Source organism: Lonchura striata, chromosome 5, assembly GCF_046129695.1.
Source record: "Lonchura striata isolate bLonStr1 chromosome 5, bLonStr1.mat, whole genome shotgun sequence".
In the NCBI taxonomy this organism is placed as follows: domain Eukaryota; kingdom Metazoa; phylum Chordata; class Aves; order Passeriformes; family Estrildidae; genus Lonchura; species Lonchura striata.
In genome coordinates this window covers 1,278,070-1,297,590 of record NC_134607.1, presented here as the reverse complement: position 1 = coordinate 1,297,590, position 19,521 = coordinate 1,278,070, and the positions used below count along the sequence as shown (strand labels likewise).

Sequence of the window (19,521 nt, the reverse complement as noted above, 5' to 3'; positions counted from 1 at the left end):
AGCTCTAGTAGAAAAGAAAATGTTTTTTTAGGTAATTAATAAATCAAAGAGGTAACGGGGAAACAGAAAATAGAATTGTATCAAGATTACAAAGTTTTTTAGCTACATTACATTTTTAAAGTGTCATTTATTCCTATGGGTAGCCTTGATAGCAAGGAAACTCCAGGAAAAGGGGGCAAAACAATGTGTTTGAAACAGAGGCAGCTCTCAATTGGATATTTTGAGTGGTTTTTTCCCATGAGGCACCTGTGGGTCTGTATGGATTAGCAGTAGATGCACAGTATTATCTCTGGCAGATCAGGGAGATTATTGTATCAGAGCAGTAATACGTAATCTGCTGGTTAGATCATCTGCTGGTAATTCCCTGAGAGCTGGGCCAGGTTACGGTAGCTCAGAATCTTGTCCATCTTTTTTTTCCCCACTGCTAAATTCTTCTTTAACAGTGCAGAGGTGATTTTACCTGGCAAAAAGTAACACTAGATAGTCAGTACTCTCTTTGAGGTCTTAAATGAGATGTAGGAGGTGTGATGTTGGGCATAATCTCCAGTGTGTGAAGCAGGTGGCTGGCTTTAAGCAGACAAAATTCCCATGAGATCCATGCTTCCTTGGGATGGATGCTGGATATTCAGAGCTGGATGAACCTCTGGGTCTTTAGGGAAAATGCCTCATTTGCCTGTGTTTATTTTTTACCAATCAACATTGAAGTGCTCACAAGGACTTAAATGATATTCCAGAACACTCTTATGTTAAGCCCAAATTTCTGTTGTCACATGAAACCTGTTGAAAGATGTGCATAAGAGTTTAAAAATATCAAGTTCTTTTGCTTGTCCTAGGTAATTGTTTTTCACCTTACTGTCATAACAGGTGAGCCTTTTTTTTCTTTTCTTTTTTTTTTTTTTTAAATCACATGACTCCAGAAATAGGATTTGTATAGAAAAGGCCTTGTTCTTATAAAAGTATCCAGAGTTCTCCACAGGAAAAATGGTAAATCTTACATCCATGCAGGACTGTCTGGCTAGGGACTGGAGATCAGAGTTGCAAAGAGTACTTGGAGAAGTTAGGTCAGAGATAAATGAGACACCAATAGGATTAGGAAGAAATGCTGAAACTGAGCTCCTATAAGAGCCCTGCTTGAGAAGGAGAAATCAGATAAAGCCTGTTCACTTGGTTCTCTCTAGGAAGGGTATTCTGGGTCTGTGTAGATACCACAGACCATGGAAAGTGTGATTTTTATTGTCTTGTCCCTGGAGGATGCTTTGGTGGTGTAGCAACAGAAACACAGCTCTGAGGAAGAGAAACAGGCTCAGTGAAAGGACTTTAAGGTGAAACTGGAATAGACTGCAGTGGCATTATGGAGTTCCTCATCTTTTTCATCTGCTGAGGAAGTTCAGCAAGGTTTCAAGTGATCTAAACTTTCAGCACCTGTAAGAACCTGGTGTTCCCTTCCTTTCTTTTCTGGTCTGTGGCACCTTGCTTTGGTTCTGGGAATGTTTGAACAAGCATCCCATATAGGTTGAGGTTGTGAACTGGGAATTCTGCGTGTGTCCCTCATTCCCCTGGTAAGGAAATACAGCTTGTGGAGGGCAAAGCTGTGCCATGGGGACACTGACACGTGCCTTGCACTGCTGTCCTGCTGGGATGAGGGACACTGGCTCAGACTGAATGCTGGAATCTGGGTCTCCACTGGCAGTTAGCAAGAAAGGATCTAAGACTGGTGCAGAGTGTTATTCCAGAAATTTTATGGGTAGAGGGCATAGTCTCTTTCAGGAAATATAATTTCCTTAAGGTGGGGTACTCAGCTGAGAACCTTTCTACCTGAGATCTGTATGCCTGCCTGTCCCCTGTGGAAAAGTGTGACAGGGAATGTCTGTCATGGGGCATAATGAGGCCAGATCTGCAACTGAGTGTCTTTGGTATCCCAGTGGTGTGATTATCTTTCAGTAACTACTTCCCTGGCATACTCTTATGGGCTCAATAAACAATTGTTTATTTTGTTAAGAGAAAGGATAGATTCAGCAGTTTAATGCTGATCAGTACTTCCAGATAAGACATACAGTTCACATGGATTATAAAACTACTTTGGTGAAGGAAGAATGCTGATAAAACTAACAGGTAAATTAATCTTGGTTAATCCACAATCCTAGAATGGCAGAGGGTGGTCAATTATAGCAAAAAGCCTGAAACATCTCCCAGCATATTGATTCAAACAACTAGAGAGATGGCAGCCTGCATACTAACAAACCTAAACAAATAAAATCCACTGTTGTTACATAGATCAGCACTGAACAGCAGTGCTGACACTCTTATAAACAGCTTCCATGGCCAAGTGGTGCAGCTGTTCTTACCTCACTGGAAATTAGGACCAGATGGGATTTATAGAACTCCTGAACTTCACCATCAGCTAAGAAAGTTCATAGAGAGGTTTCAGGACACATAAACGTTCAGCTTGATGTGCATATGTTTGTTATAGTGTATTTCTCTTTTCTAAAACAGTAGGAAGTTTGAGGACACAAGGAAACTCAGAAATGCACCTGTTTCTTCTTTTTTTTTATGCTGGTACACTGGTTTAACATCCTTGTGGTCATATTATGAGTCAGTCTCAAGATCTGCTAGAGTTTTTCTTCATACTTTATAACGTCAGCATCCGAAGTCCAATATTTCAGTTTATTTTTGTTTCCTGTTAAGAAAGGCTTACCACAGCTGACAGCAGAAAAATCCCCAACACTACCAGTATACTTAGTGGCAGTATTTGTGTACATGTCCTCCCATGTTTTGATTTGAGAGATATGCATGGAAAGGTGCGTGGGTGTTGGCAGTTCTTTGCTGACTTGATTTTTCTTATTTATCATACCCAGCTGGGGCTTTCCAGGAGCCAGGGCCCAGAGCATACAGCGTCATGACTTGATGGTGCAATTTAACATATGGTTCCTATTTGTTTTTAAATCTTTCCCTGTATCATCCAGAGATACAGCAGAAGCATCCCCTTTGTGGGAGGAACAGCTCTAATTTCTGCATGCTGCTTGTTCCTGTGCTCTTGAGAACTCCAACCTGCTTAAATGCAGAAATTGTCTTAAGCTCTTTCTCCAGAGCTCTTAAGCTCCTTCTCTTTCTCTTTTTAGCGTTCACTTAGACAGTTTTGTGATCTTTCCAGCTGTAAATACAGATTTTTGGAATGTGTGGTAACTACAGAAATACACTTTTGGTCCATCTCCTCACAGTGTTTAAATTCCTTAGTGTGCCTACTCTGTGATTTAGGGACATACTCTTTCAGAATGATCAGAAGCATGAAGACATAGAATAATTGCCTCAAATTACATTGGAAATTTGAAACAGAGGAAGGACTTGAATCTTTTCATTCAGTGGATAAATAAACGAGTCTTTCTTTATTATCTGTGTTATATCAATTCCTTGTGAGCTGCTGTAATACTTTGTCACTTGCTGCTATTAAATACAATTAATTCATGTTGAGGAAGTTGTAATAAATCTCCACTTGTCATATGTTCTTTATTACAGGAGTCAAATATTTTGAGCCCAATACAGGATGGAACCAAAAAACCCCAGATAGACAGCATTAAAAGCAATAACTACAATATTGTTAAAGAGGTTAGTATATCTGCCAAGAAACTTGCTTGACATACCTGTTTTATTAGTAGATTTAGTAATTATTTTGAAATAATATGCCTTTGGTTTTGTGTGACATAACTGGTTTATTTGCTTGGTTGCATGCTTATTTATTTGTTTGGTTTGTTGTTTTTTAATTTATAGATTTTGATTCGACTCAGCAAACTTTGTGTTCAGAATAAAAAATGTCGGAATCAACAGCAGCGTTTACTGAAAAATATGGGCGCCCACTTGGTGGTCTTGGACCTTCTGCAAATCCCCTATGAAAAGGTTATTTTCCTAATTTTAGTTGTTGAGAACACAAACTCGAGGAAGGGAAAGTCCTTGGCAGGCCCAATAATCAATGGAAATATTTTTTAAAATCTGAAATATCAGCTGTGGTAGAAACAAGAAATGATGATGTAATTTTCTACATTCAGAATAGTGAGTTTGGGCTCAGTTTAAGTACAGCTGCCTGTACAGTTTTATTTAAAATTTAATATTTACTGCCTTGGGTACCTAGATGTCACAGTGCTGTCGTTCCTGTACCCATTCCTGAAGTAGGCAAACCTTAGGACCAAAAGCTTTCACAGAAAAATCTGAAACAACTTCTTTGTGTTTGTGGTGGACATCTCTAACCTAGTTCCATGTGCCTTTTTTTTTTCACAAGATACAGTTATTTGGTACTGATTTGGTGGCGTACAAATCAGTGAACTGGACAGGCTTTGAAAGAGCACATTTTTCTAGATCTTCTAGGAATCACTGAGAGAGAGTAAAACCTTTCCTGGGCTGTTTTCCTGTGTGTTATATTACAGACACAGGGTTCAGCTGTCGTCAGTAAAATAGTGCTTGTCCTTACAGGTGGTTCATCAATCATACTTAGGATACTACATGAAAAGAATATAAAATGGGGATGAAAATAATGAAACTAGAGATATATTTGTGTGGGAGTATGTGTATGAACACATACATCTGCTTCTCTATGTAGCTATAGAAAAACCAAATGTTTGCCAAAGCTTAAAACTATATGCAGAGTGACATTTTTGGTTTATTTTGCCTTTTTTTTTTTTTTTTTTTTAATCAAGCAACTTAGCACTTTTTTAAACTAGGAAATTATAACCACAAAAGAGGAACTCTTACCTTGACTTTTATGCTCCTATCTGTGGTTCCCTATGGTTTGATTCAGAGTAAGGTACAGCTGCTAATGGACTCCAAAGAAAACTACATCAGTTACTTTTGCCAGAGGGAGAAATCCTGCTCTATAAAGGCTCTGGAGACTTTGTTTATTCCTGGCTGAATTGATGTTGTGTGGTTTTAACAAGTATGTTTAGGTATACCCAGCTGATTCTGTTTGTCCTTACTTCCTGCAGAGTGATGAAAAGATGAATGAAGTTATGAATCTAGCCCACACTTTTCTTCAGAATTTCTGTCGAGGAAATCCTCAGAATCAAGTTCTCCTCCACAAAAATCTCAACTTGTTCTTAACTCCAGGGGTAAGTATTTCATTTGAAATAGAATATGATAATTGGAATTAAATTCGGGTTTGCTGAAACATCCCAGTGCTAAATAAATAATTTCACTAAATTATGCCTCCCCTCTCCTCTCTCATTTCCCTTAGTGCTGCTTTTTATGTCATTTGCTTTAATGTTACCATTTTAAAAGTGGAAAACAAAAACCAAGGAACCTGTGGGGTTTACAGGGGTTTACATAAATGTGTCACATCCTTGTCTTGAACTTAACTCTGATTTTATTCATCCTGATTCACTGATGGACAGTAAAGTCAAGGTAGAAGATAACTGTGACTGCTGTCATAAACCTTGTGTAACAACAGAATCAGACTCATACGTTTTTTGTTGATGATGCTCCCGTTTAATTCAAGTAATCTAAAGTCTGACCTTCTATAGAATGACACTTGCTCAGTGGATCTACTTAGCAAAACATGCTTTTATTAGAAGAAATTGTGAGTATGAGGATTGCAGACCCTGGCCTGTGCATTTTAGGAACATTTGTTCAATTGTTCTTTATTTATGCTCTTTTGTGACATTAGTGAGCAGCTCTGAGCCAGGGCCTGGATTCCATCACATCCAATGCTGACACTTAGGTGCAAAGTGTGGAGCCAGCTTGCACTTGTATTTCTTTTGAAGCTAATTTTCTGATCATCCATCGCAGTTCTTGTGCTTTTGTGCTCATTTTGAAGCAAACTTGATATGGATTCCTATTAGATGATACTAAACAGACATGTATATTTAGGAGCACACCTCAGGAGCCTTTAGTCCAAGGGACCAACCTAGAGCAATAGCCCAAGAATGCACAAAGTCTGGGTGCTGTGTCCTCAGCAGAATCCCTTCTTGCTCCAGATCTGTTCCTTTAGTTCCATGCTGCTCATGGATACACAGCCCTAGACTCCCTCTGGAGTTAATGTAGAAAGCAACATTCTCTTTGAGACCATCAGGCTGTTTGTGCAGGGATTTGCCTGCTGGAAATCCTCCTCTGTGAGCCCCAGAGAGAGCCAGAGCAGCTCATCATCTCATCTGGTGGCCTCTTTGCAAAGTTTGATGGTGAGTGGGGCCAGGGTGGTCTCAGGTGTCTCATACTTCAAAGCCTCTGCAGAGTGCTCTAGCAGTGTAGTGTGTGTGTTTGCGTGTTCGCCTTCCACATGGGCACAGGATTGGTTTATGCCCACTTTAGGACTGTTTGTGCTCATAGGGAAGTGTGGAGAAATCCCCTCAAAACTGGAAGCTGGACCCTGAGATAATTGAAAAGGATTTCTCCAGTTTCCCTTTCCCAGTGAGCCTTCCTCTACTCGAGAATCCCATGCCTCTCTCAATCTCAAAGCAGATCTGCTGTGCTCATGAGGCTGTTTTTGATCTGTTCAGCTCCTGGAAGCTGAGACCATGAGGCACATCTTCATGAATAATTACCTCCTGTGCAACGAGATCAGCGAGAGGGTGGTGCAGCACTTTGTGCACTGCATCGAGACCCACGGCCGGCACGTGGAGTACCTGCGATTCCTGCAGACCATCGTGAAAGCAGATGGCAAATACGTGAAAAAGTGCCAGGACATGGTAATGACAGAGGTAAGCAAAGACTTCGCATGTTAATCACTTGAGTATTTTGAGGCTGTTTTTCCTGCTCTTGATACCAGTGAGATATAATGGCATCCTCGCTTTAGAATTTTAAGCGGCGTCACAAATAATGAATATTTTAGCAGACGTTTTTGGGAGTTTCATCTAATTTTGTAAGGCCATCTGTATAACTACTAGAAGGAAAACATGAGTGTTAGCATGGTGATACAGAGATGTCTATTTGTAGATGATGTAGCATGGAAATCTCAGAGTTACATAAACCTTCATTTTTCTGTAATGTAATTTAGGATCACTTTTATCCACTCTTGTAGAATGGGTTTGTCATACAAGAGGCTCTTACCTTTATGGATTTGTCTAAATAGTGCTATAAACCTTTTTTCTTAGCATGTAGCATTTCTAAATCCTAGCTTCTGCCTTTTTTGTTGTTTTGTTTTGTTTTATATCAGAGCATTTCTGTGAGGGTCAGTAGAGCTGCCCTAGCTTTACCTAGCTGGATCCAGTGAATTCAACCAAGTGGTTTGTGGAAAAATCTTTATGCCAATAAATTTCCTAAGAAAATACCTAATTGACTTTCTCTGCAATTAGGATTTGATATATTGTGAGCATGATAAATGAAGTCTTCAACTTGCAGACACTTGCACATTTAACTGTAATTATGCTAACAGTTCCTTGAGATTAGTAAGTGGGTAACACTGAATATGGTGAAAAGTCATGGTTGGATTAGAGTACAAGGAACATTTTTATTTGCTTTACAAAGTGTCTTTTTTTTTTTTTTTTTTTTTTTTTTTTTTTTTTTTGGCTTGGTTTGGTTTTTTGAAGAGGTGTCTTTACAAAGAAATCAGTTTTTTGTGGTATGAACAAAATTAAATCCCACTGAAATTTTATTCCACAGCAACAAGAGGAAAACTTCTAATTAAGAAAATAAAGCTTCTGCCTACATGGATAACCTTTAATGAAATTCACCTCAACCTTTTCAATTTGATGGAAGTATTTTAACATGCAATATCAATTACAAGCCTTTGATTTACATAATTCAAACAGTTCTTGTGCCTTTGTGGTTTTAGATTTTTCTGCTTCCACTGAAGGCTCTTGTTGAGGTTTTTTTAATCATCAAACAAAAATTTCAGATTTTTCTCAATTGCAATGTATTTTGCTATTGACCTGTAGCAGCAGAAAGATAAACTGTCATACTACATTTTCAAGCTGATTCCATGACAAAAGCAGAAATGAACTTGGATATGGCACTCACATCATAAATCCTGCAGGAATTTTCTAGGGGGAGGGAGCAACCCTGTTTTGATGAAATAGGGTAAGATAATGATCTGTTTTTCAAAAAGTAGGAAATTACAGGTAAGTAATTATGATTTCTTAGAAAAGGATGCTAATTGTGAAACTTGAATAGCACTTGAATGGCAATCCACTCTAAAGGGAACAAATGGTTGGAGCTTGCCACCGAATTGGGACAGTTTGTCTGTGGACAACTGAGATATACTTTGTGGCCTGAAATAAGCTTTTCCTGTACCTCCAGATGGGGCACATAAACAATTTACCACAAGACAAGATAGAATATGACTGTACAGCTTGCCTCAGCTCCTCCTGTGTTTTCTTTCACCCACAGGAAGTATATTGTAGCTTATTCCTGTTTACTGGGAGTGAGGGATAATCCTCATATTTATATGTTCTAGAAAGTGCATGCAGATGAAAGAGCACCATGGCAAGAGAACACTGTTGTAAAATACATTGGACATCCCCAATCTGGCTGATTCCCTCGATCTCCATGTCTGCAATGATGTTTACTAACCTGAAAGGTTCCTTAGGGCACTTTTTCTCATTACAAGCAGGCTTTGAGGTTCCTGGAAGAACCCTGCCTGTCAGTGCAAACCCTATTACAGAAGGGAAAGCAGAATTTACTTTGGGCCAGATCAATGGGCAGCAGAGTTTTCTATTACCTGTAGTATTCTGGAGTAATATTTTGCACAGTATCAACAGCTGCTCCAATACTGGACAGCATTCATTATATTATCATAGAATTCTAAACTCGCTGAAAATATACTTTAATGGCAGAAAATGCTGCTGGGTTGTTTTGTCCTAAGCTCTCATCCCTTTAAATTATTTTTTTCTGTATTGTGGATTGTCTGAAAATGTCTGAAAAGTCATGGGTATAGTAGAATACTGTAGAAACCCAAAGATAAATGAGAAATTGGAATTGCAGGAGAGACCGAATTCACAATTCACTCCAGCCAAATGTCAAAGTAAAAATAAGCAAGAAACAGGGTAAGCACAAACAGAAATGCTGTGAATTCAAAATTTGAAGTGTTGAAACCCTGGAAAGTGTAATGAAATGCTTCTTGACTTTTCATTCTGGGAGACTAATTTTAATTCCTGTTCTTGCTTCTTTCCCATTTCTCAGCAGCTCCAGCAATCTTTATGACTACACTTGAATTGAGTAAACTGGGATTTCATGTCACATATGGACTGGAATAGGTCAAGTGCCTAATTCACAAAATAAGTGTGATTTTTGAGCTGCCAGGGTGTGTTCTGTACTAGGAGGGGTTTGTGGGAGCTTCTTTCACCCACATTGAGAGTGGATTGTGCTTCGAAGGACAGTGATGGAGAGAAGATTCCAAACAGGGTTAGAGCAAAGCTCTTCAGTGAGATGTGCTGAGATGGGGCTGCCGGCATCCAGCGCCGCTCTGGATCCTCTTGAAACGAGCTGAGCACTTGTAGCAGAATCAAACATGTATCACATACGCCAGTTTTCTGCTAATGAAAGTGCTGACATGACACAGACAAAGTAATGACCCATCATCTGCCAAATTTGCACAGGGTGGGAAGAATCTCCCTTTGTTTCTAATACTGAGCAAGGGTGGGGAAAAGCTGGGTTTAATTCCAGGTGAGCCACAGGCTTTTTGTGTGAGGCAGCATGGAAGATTTCATCTTACTGTACCTCAAGTGCTCATCTATGAAACAGGGATAATAATGCATCCTGGCCTCCTAGCAGGAGGTGAGGATAATTAATTAACTTCACACAAACATTGACTTGGTAGGAATAATAAGGATGGTGTGCTGTCTTAGGTAAAGACAGAGCTACACTGAAATTAAACCTCAAATTCACCTTGCATTAGTGCATTTCATGGTGAGTTATTCCAGATTTGCACTTATGTTGATAAGAGCAGAAATTTGCCTTGGATTTTGTTCTGACATGTTCATTTGGCAAACCGCATCAGAGGAAATTTTGTTTTGTTTGGGTTTTAGCTAGAGAATCTTTGCATACTTAGAGATAAAATAAGAAATTAAGAAAATTAGAATCATTTAGGTTGGAAAAGATGTTTAAAATCATTGAGTCCAAAATGACTGCAGCGCAGGGTGCTCAGAGCGTTGTGCTCTCTTCCTCAGCTGATAAATGGCGGTGAAGATGTGCTGATATTCTACAATGACAGAGCATCCTTCCCAGTGCTACTCCAGATGATGTGTTCGGAGCGAGACCGAGCCGACGAGAGCGGGCCCTTGGCCTATCACATCACCCTGGTGGAGCTGCTGGCTGCCTGCACAGAGGGCAAGAATGTGTACACAGAGATCAAGTGCAATTCACTGCTGCCCCTGGATGATATTGTGAGGGTAGTGACCCATGATGACTGCATTCCTGAGGTACGATTCATTTTTAAAAATGCAGACAATGTTTTGTTGTTTGTAATGTACTAACAAGTTGAATATTTGCACAGGGAATGGGCTGGAAATGGGTGGTGCTTCTTAAGGTGAATAAGTGATAAAAGATAGACAATATTTATTCCACAGAAAATTCCTTGATCTTAATGCATTTTTTTGTCAGCTTTTCAGATACTGTGTTTTGTGTTGGGTTTGTCCAGTCACTGTCAGAGTTTAATGCTCCTGTAACTTCTGGCTGAAACTGTGAAGATCCAGCTGAATGTTGGGTTAAGCCAATGTTTTGCCACTGCCTGAATTTCTTGGAAATGATGGATAAAATTCTGTCCATGCTGAAGTCAGTGGGCATTTGGGTGAAGCCTCATTTTATTAAACTCAATTGCAGTCTTGCAAATGTTTTTATTCGCTGCAGATGAAGGCACAATTCTCCATGTGCCATGCTAAAGTAGGACTGTGATATTACTCGGTGGAAAAATGGGGCTCAAAGCAACAGAACTGGGGCCTGCAGGAGTTAAGACTCCCTCTGTGCCATGAAAATTGCCCTTGTAATCAAATGATCTTATTGCTAAAAACAAATATGTTTGCTTTGCTCAAAAGTTCCCCTTAACATTAATTTCAACAGATGGTAATTAGAAAAAAAAATCCAAACAAAAGAAACCTGAAGGTCTGATCTGAGTTTTCTCTTCACTGCATAAAACATATGGAACTATCTCATCTCCCTTGACTGTGATAAGAAATTTTCAGTCCATTTGCATATGTTTATATTTAATCTATACATTTTGGGCACTGCATATCCATTTTTATGCTGTGTATTTACAAACTTGTCATGCCAGAGAGGAGTCCTGGCGTGTCCTTCTCCTAAGCTTTGTGCTGCCATTGCTGTAGTCTCAACCTTTCTCTGGCCTTTAGATCCCAAATGCAAGTGCGGCATTAGGATTGTGGAAATACAGGCACTTAGTCCCAGCTCTGCAAAAGACTTTTTATTTTATATTTGGCAAGCTTGTCACAAGGCTTCAACCTACTACAGTCAACTGGGAAGTGCAGGAGTGTTCTGCATTTTGACAGCCTCTGCTTTGGAGCCAGGCCTTGCTGGTCTTCATATCAGTTAAATACCAGAATCATTACTGGTTTGTCTTGTGGGGGTTTTGTCATTACAGAAAGGAAGTTTGCAAAACCTTTTCATTTTTCTTCCTGTGGTCTTTCAGTAAACACATTAAAGCATGTGTTGCCCTGCTTCTCCCTAAATCTTCAGAACCAAACGTGCATTATTATAGTTATGAATGTTTGTTAGTACTGGAAAGATCATCTTTATTTTCAGTATTTTTGCAGATAGAAAACATTATGTTAATTGATTTTACTGTTCCATTTCCTTGTGATTGTTTTTGCTGTTCCTGCAGGTGAAAATTGCTTATGTTAATTTTGTTAACCACTGTTATGTGGACACTGAAGTGGAAATGAAAGAAATCTATGCCAGTAACCATATCTGGAAACTTTTTGAGAACTTCCTTGTTGATATGGCAAGGGTAAGCTTCACCAGGTGTTAAATATTATGGAGTGGTCATGGGTGACAACTGAACTAGCAGTAATGGGGTTTTTTTGGTGAACTTTTATTTTGTTAACTATTTTTATTCAAAATTGACAATAGGATAAGTGGTTAGTTGCTTTGTTTGTTTAACAAACAGTCATGTCTATGATCTTTATCATCATTTAACCTGCTAATTACCAGTAGCCTTTTCTTTCTAAAAGGGCATCTTGGAACCTGTGCCCTTTTCTTACAGAGAAATAAATCGGGTGTGTGTACATGGCTGAGAGCCTGTGTACATCTTTTGAGAATGTGCATTACATGTCATTATGGTGGTGACTAAAAAAACCCACATCTGTAATCTCTTTTATTCTGTTACAGTGAGGATCAGGGATCAAGATCTTCTCTGGCTTGTGTTCCTTCTTTAGTCTCTATTTTTGTCTTTCATTCTGTCACTGCATTCTCATTGCCAATGTGAAAGACAGGTGTAGAAGTGTGGTCCTTCAGAATACTAATTCAAATAGAAATTACAGCTGCAAGGTTACGGGGCACAGTCAGTACCACAGGCCTGCCATTCCTGTGGTCCTCAGTGAGCCTCATGGTGTCAGTAGCTGCTGAATTAAATTCTAAGTTACAAGTTGAATTCAGCTTCCTTTCCCAGGGATTTTGAAAGCAGAAAATAAGAGCAATCTTATGAATTCCACAGCAATTAAATACAGTAGTAGAGCCATGAGGGGAAGCTAGTGTCATGTAATGATTATAGCCTGCACTACATGTCCTTTACTAGGATGTTAATGCTTCTTGTAATCATAAATAATTACAATATTAATGACAAACAATTGTGTTGCTCTTTCTGCTCAAGAAGGAGAACCATGACTGTGGCAGGCACATTCTTCTCTCTCTCAGGATTTTTTCATATAGGAGCACAGAGAGAAGAAAGAGAAAACAATTTCTATTTCTGCTCCTTGTTTTTCCCATGTGGAATGTGTTTGGAGAATTGTTTACCTGGGGTGAGTGCTTGATTGGATTCAGGTGAGGATTGTTTGAGCCTGGTGGCCAATCCAACCCACCTGGGGCTGGACTCTGGAGAGAGGGGCACGAGTTGTGAGGTAGTTAGAAAAGTAGGTACGTAGTTTTAGTATCTCCTTTAAATATTATATTAATGTATTATAGTATAATTATAATAAAGAAATAATTCAGCCTTCTGAACTGGAGTCAGACATCATCACTTCTTCCCACCAGGTTCACCTGCATTTACAATACGTGAGTTTTTGGGTTTTTCCCAGTCCATGGTCCATTAGATTTTATAATATTTAAGTTCCCACTCCTTGCATTCTTCATTTCATTGAAATTAAGAGAAAAGGTAAAGAATCTCAGTTTGGTCCTGCAGCAGACAATGACCCTAAAGTAATAGTGTGCCACAAAATTATTCTTGTGAGACCTATTAGAAGAAAATAGAATGAATTTTGGTTAAAAGAAGAAGAAATGCAAAGACTTAAGCTCTACAATAGTTACTGGGACCTGTTCATTTTTTCTGTGAAACAGAAACCTTAGATTATTTTTTTTGTGTGTGTGGGGGGGGTTATTTTGTTTTGGTTTTGTTCTGGTGTCTTTTTTTTAAACCTTTATATTTTCTGGGGGCAGGTTAAGGCAGGGATGTTTGCGCTCTCTTATTTTGGTGGTAGCCATTTTCACTAGTAATTAGTCCTTTACAAACCCTGTTTTCTTGCTGCTTTTTCTCTGTGGTTGTGTTACACAATGAAAGCCCTCCTGGACAAAAACAACCTGGGTTGAAAATTAAGATGAGAAACATCCTTGGAGGAGGGTTCTGACTTTTAACCTTATTGGTTTTATCTCAAGAAGTATTTTCTTCTATTTAATTCCCTTTCTGGGCTGCCCTTTCCTGACATATCCTGACCCTGACTTTCCAAACAGACTATCCCTCCTCCCTAGCCCTTGAACGTGGCCAATTTTCTGTGTCCCTGGGCTAGAAGCAGACAAATAGAAAGAAGGCTCTGAGCAGGTTTCCTCTCATGAGCCTGGAGACAAACTGCACTGTGCTAAATGCTGGGGGCTTGTCCTGATGCTGGTGACCACTGACACTGTTTTCACACACCCCTCTCCTAAGAGAAATTAGACCCCAGGTCTTCAGATGTGGAGAGGGAAAATGCTGCATTTTGAGTGTGGGTGCTGTTGGCAAAATGCAGGTTTATTCTGCTCTCCTGCAAGCGTTTCAGAAGTGCTCTGGCCTGTCCTACTCTTCAGCCATGGATAGCTGTATTTTCCAGGTTATGGAGTGTATTTGCTCAGATTTGGTGCTCTGGGGCCCTGACAGAGCCCAAGTGTTATAAATACATCAGTGTTCTGTAGCTATCAGGACAGTTAGAATGCTGTCAGCCTCATGAAAGATGTTACAATAGCTTTCAAAGCATTTAGAAAAAGAGCCCTTTGATCCTCTGTATTCCAGTGAGCTAAAAGGGATGCTTTTGCATGGGGGAAGGGGAAATGCTTTTCTTTTAGCTGCTACAAATGCCTGTCAGTGGTTGAGTTTGTGAGCTTTGAGTCTGTTATCGGAGAGCACCAAGGTGAAAGACGGAGAGCGTTATCCTCAGGTTGGATTCCTTCTGTTTTAGATATATATTAAAAAAAAAAAAAGAGTAACTGATTTTTAAAATCTGTTTCTGGATTGAGGAAGGAAATATTTAGTCCCCAGCTGTCATTTTCCTTTCAACAACATGATACATTGCAAAGCAGGCACGAGGCGGATCCGTGTATAAACTGGGTTTGCCAAAAGCTGTCGCGCTTTCAAAGGCACCCTGCTTCTGCAGCTTCTGCCAACCTACTTTCTTCTGGGTGTGACTTACAGCCTTGTGCTGAGCAAAGTGGGTGCTGCTGAAGGAAAGGCTTCCCTTTCCTGTGTGTGGCCCAGCCTGTGTAAGTCAGCAGCTGTAGTCTGAGAAGGATTAAAGACAAGAGCCGAGGATCTGACAGTTGTAAAGTCATCCTGGCTTTCTCCGCAGAATTTTTGAAGTATTATTCATGTGAGTTTTGGTTCCAAAGCCTCTTAAGGGGTTTTAAAACACTGCTTTCTCAATCCTCATCTCCATTCCATGCATTTCGGGGTTTTGGTTTTTTCTTCCACAGGGGAAGATCTTTCAGTTCCCAAAGGGCAGAGGGATAAGAACAAATGAGAGGATTTCCAAATTCCTTCTGCGCTGGGAATTTTTCAGACCAGTGTTTGAGCAGAGTGTCATTCCTACATATGGCTCTGCTTTTCAGGCAGCTGAAGGGGAAAGCTTAAAAGTGTTCTGGAATTCAGTTTTGGTGATTTCTGCATTCACTGTGCTAGCACTGCGCAGCTCCCTATCTTTCTATAGGGATTGCAAGTGTTAATCTCAAAGCTAGTGGTTCCAGCCAAAACTGGCATGCAGATTAATTAAAAGCAAAAGAACTTCCAGAGATTTTAAGTCCTATGGTCTCTTAAAAAAAAAATTAATAAACAGGTTTTGGTTATTAGCTGAATCATTTACCTTCATGAGGACTGGGGGAGGTGGTGCTGTCACACTCTTCCCAAAACAGAAGGGCTGATGAGTTTGCTGTTTCATTTTAGACACTGTTGCTTCTCTGACCAAAATCTTTCTTGGGGTGATAAAAAAAGCACTCTGTGGAGGCATGACTGATTTATCTGACACATTTTAGATAAGCAGACAAGCAAACTCCTCAAGATGCCTCATTTGTCTAGGTCTGAAGTTATCTTTGGTTATTCCTCTGCCTACTGCATGACAATGTTTGTGTGCCAGACCCAAGGTGCTTCTGTGTTCCCCTGAGCTCTATCATACCCTGAACACAGGTGCTTTTGGATGTCATGTCAGTAAACTTCCTTAAAACAATCCTGGTGAAATTGCTGTCTTGGAGTGACAGTGGCAGTGTGTAATTAGAGAGAATCTTTGCCCTGTGTGAGATCAGGTGCTGTGGATTATCTCTCTGCTTCTGTCACCAACTTTTCTCTGTAACTTTAAGCAATTCAAACAGCTTCTCTGGACTCCACATCCCTGAAGAGATGTAATGGTAAGTGTGTGCCACTCACTTTGTGCCCAAACACAAAGGTTTGGGATTATGTGTTAAATGCACAGATGACAATGAAAAGACTTTTCTGGTGTTTCTGTATACAAAATAAATTCTGCTTTTGCATAGGCTCCCTAGAACATTGCAGTCATCTCTGGCTTGCATAGGTGAAAGAGAAAACAACTTGTTAAACATGACTACAGCTGCTTATTTAAAGGCTGTTGAAGTGGTAGTATGGCTACAGACTGTACTACTTACTTGTCCAGTCTTGCCTTTCTCACTGGTTCTGGCTCTCTGTAGACTCCTTTCCATACTGTGTACACTGGCATGTGCAAAGTCAACATGACTCTGTATAGATGCTCAAAAGTGTTGAAAAAAATAAAGGAAATACTTGAAGGATGTAATCCACACCAGTAATTTTTCGCTTTCTTTAAGTGTGACATCTTTACGCAGCAACAAACTTTAAGTGTTGTACCAAAGGGAGTCTTCAGGAACCTTTTGTACAAATCTTTTCACTCCCTTTCCACCATTCAATCATCCTTCTGTGCTCCAGAGTTGTCCTGGTATCATCCATTCCCTTTTTTCATTGTTTTAGCTTGGCTTCTGTATTTTCCCCATGTGGCTTCCCAAAGAAATGCTGCCTCTCTTCCAGTACCATCCTAAAGCCTGTTGGTATTGAGCATGCTGTTTCCCTTCCCTCATTTCAAACATTTTTCCTGCAAATGAACTTCACCTTTTCCACCTAGTTGTGGTGATTAATTGTTGAGAGAAGCTAAATGTTGTATGAAATCTTTCTAACCTGAGTCGTTTATGTCTCATCTGTCTCTGAAGCATCTTCCAACCAGCCCTGCAATGGGAGGAAAGGTCCATTTTCTTCTTGAATCTGTCTGAATGTGTAAGTGACATGCAGTGTGCTGATTTAGGGGACTCTTTTCTTCATGGTGTGGGAAAGAAGAGGCAGGCAGCCAAAAAGAATTAGTTCAGAAGAGAAGGCTGGACCTCTGAGAAGAAAGATAAGCTGTAACAAATCCAGCTTCAACTCTAACATAGTTCTCTCTGATAGATACTATATCAAAATCTTTTGTTTTTACTTTAAGAAGAAATATCAGATGTGTTGTAATAAATACAAAATAATGAAGCTTGCTTACTGGGGAGAATTAAATCTCATTGTTTCCTCCTCCTTCCCTGCAGGTTTGTAACACAACCACAGATCGTAAACACGCAGACACGTCTCTGGAGAAATATGTCACTGAGCCTGTCATGAGCATTGTGAGTGGCTTCTTCAATTCACCATTTTCAGATAACAGCACCAGCCTCCAGGTAAGGAGAAGAGACACAGACAAATCAGTTATTCAGACCATTAATGAGATATCTTCTGCTATCTGCATGGGAATGTTGTCTCTTTTCATCCTCCTTTAATTTCTGTCTCCTCTCATGCCACTGACTACCAGCTTAATCCCTCTTTAAAACACTTAATTCTTCATTTTAGTCACTTGCATCTCAAACCAGCAGACAGCTCAATGTGGTCACAGTTACTTCTGGCTCTTGTGAATTCATTGGAGGGAATATCCGTGCAGAAAAATCTTTGTGAGGGAGATGCTGTGTCCTGTGACAGAAGGGACACTCGCCTGAGAATGGGAAAAACTCCTCTGTCCTTATGGTGTGTACTGTGTTTGCTTGATATCAGTGGCAATCTGAGGAAAAATTGCATGATTTAGCCTTTTTAGTGGTGCAGCATTGATTTCTGCTCCTGCCAGACCTAAAGATCAAAGAGAATTTAATGGAGCTATAAGTTGAGTCTACAAGCTAAAACCCCCTTGGTTTACGTTGTGTCAAACCCTAGGGCAACTGTGAGGAGATCCTTAGAGGTAAAATTCTGTTTGTTTTTGTTTTCAGACACACCAGCCTGTTTTTATTCAGCTGCTGCAGTCTGCTTTTAGAATTTACAACTGTACCTGGCCAAACCCAACACAGAAAGCCTCAGTGGAGTCCTGTATCAAGACTTTGGCTGAAGTGGGTAGGTGCCAGGTTTTACTTTGTGTTTTAAGATCAGAGTTGAAATTTAACAGTTTTTAATTTGACTCTACCATTCTCAAATTGTGTCAGTAGTGATTTGAGAAATCCCACTTTATTAGGGTAAATTCTTCCTTCTTTAATAATCATTCAAACCTGCCCTATCAAATTGAGTTGTCAGGGTGACACTGGTAGGGCAGAGGAATGAGCTTGCTAAGTGGGTGCTGATTGAGCTTTCAGCCATCAATTTTAATTTGATGGTTGAAACTCTTGGTGATTTTAACTTTTTAATATCAAGCAAGTTATGCTATTAAATCACAACATAAGCAAAGGCATTCCTGTTAAAATAATCTTTTAAAAAATTCTTACCCTACATTAAAAAAAATAATCTTCACCAGAACATAGCTAAGACTTGCAAAAGTTAATTAAGTTAAATTTCTGTAAATATGACTTTAAAGTCTTCTGCCATGACAGAATAAAGCATTATTCAATGCAGTTTCCAAAAGTCAGTGTTGCTGGTTGCTTATAGAATAATTTTCTGCTCAGCGTGAATGAAAGCTGAGTAGAGGCAGAGGAACATAGAAACTGGCTAAATTCTATTGTTGATACATTTATTAAAAAGTATTAATAAATTATGCTGAAACAATATGAGAAGGTCCCAGAACCACCTGCAGCACTGTGACAATCAGCTCCACATTTAGACTCTTGGAATAGCTTTACAGGAGTATCATTTAACATTTTAGCCCAAACATCTCATTAACTTTCTGTGTGACTGTGAATAAGCAGTTACCTAAAAATTTAGCAACCTTCAATTGTTTTATTTGCTGTGCAAATGATTTAATTATGGATCCATCTGGCAAAGGAACTTTGGAAGCGGAAGACATTTTATTTCCTTTATGCTATAGCTACTACAATCTCACATAAAGCTCCATCTCTACAACTTCTTGTTTGTGTGTTTAACATTTATGCCCTTGCTCTTCTCTGGCATTTCTGGAAATGGTCATCAATAAATTACTTCCTCTGGGAGTCTGGGGAAAGGGGGAGAAATAGGGCAGGTGAGAGGAGGCTTGAGACCAACCATGCCCTCTGTGTGCTTACAGACAGCTCTATATCTTCATTTTTGTAGAACTGCATCTAAAATCAAATTCTAGCTCAGAGAGGTCGTTGTGTTATCTCATCAAGATGAGGCTGTTTGGAGACATCTGAGCATGGGTTTATTTTCCATTTGGCTACGTGCCCACAGCACACAGCTGATTCTAGCATGAAAAATTTCCAGCAAATTCCAGCAATGCAGAGCTCTGCTTATTACTGGATGAGTCAGACCAGGCTCTCACTGGGCTTTCTCTTCTCCCAAGAAGCATGTGCTAAGACAAGAAGAAAAGGCCTCAGGTTGCACCAGGGGAGGTTTAGGTTGGATGTTAGGAAAAATTTCTTCACAGAAAGGGTTGTCAAGCACTGGAACAGGCTGCCCTGGAAAGTGGTTGAGTCATCAGACCCAGGAGATACTTAAAAGTTGTGTAGATGTGGCTCTTAAAGACTTGGTGTAGTGGTGGATGTGGCACTGTTAGATTA

The 19,521-nt window shown here is 39.7% G+C and overlaps 1 protein-coding gene across 3 annotated transcripts in view; it reads left to right on the top strand.

The window, feature by feature from the left end:
• Nucleotides 1-19,521, top strand: part of ITPR2 (inositol 1,4,5-trisphosphate receptor type 2) — a 240,615-nt gene that overhangs the window by 99,169 nt on the left and 121,925 nt on the right. For all 3 annotated transcript variants that reach the window (XM_021538671.3, XM_021538669.3, XM_021538676.3), the window contains 8 exons: nt 3,514-3,603; nt 3,766-3,891; nt 4,971-5,093; nt 6,477-6,677; nt 10,083-10,334; nt 11,747-11,872; nt 17,128-17,256; nt 17,833-17,953. In XM_021538671.3, the coding sequence (XP_021394346.1) occupies nt 3,514-3,603; nt 3,766-3,891; nt 4,971-5,093; nt 6,477-6,677; nt 10,083-10,334; nt 11,747-11,872; nt 17,128-17,256; nt 17,833-17,953 (1,168 nt within the window). The remainder of the gene's footprint in view (nt 1-3,513; nt 3,604-3,765; nt 3,892-4,970; nt 5,094-6,476; nt 6,678-10,082; nt 10,335-11,746; nt 11,873-17,127; nt 17,257-17,832; nt 17,954-19,521) is intronic.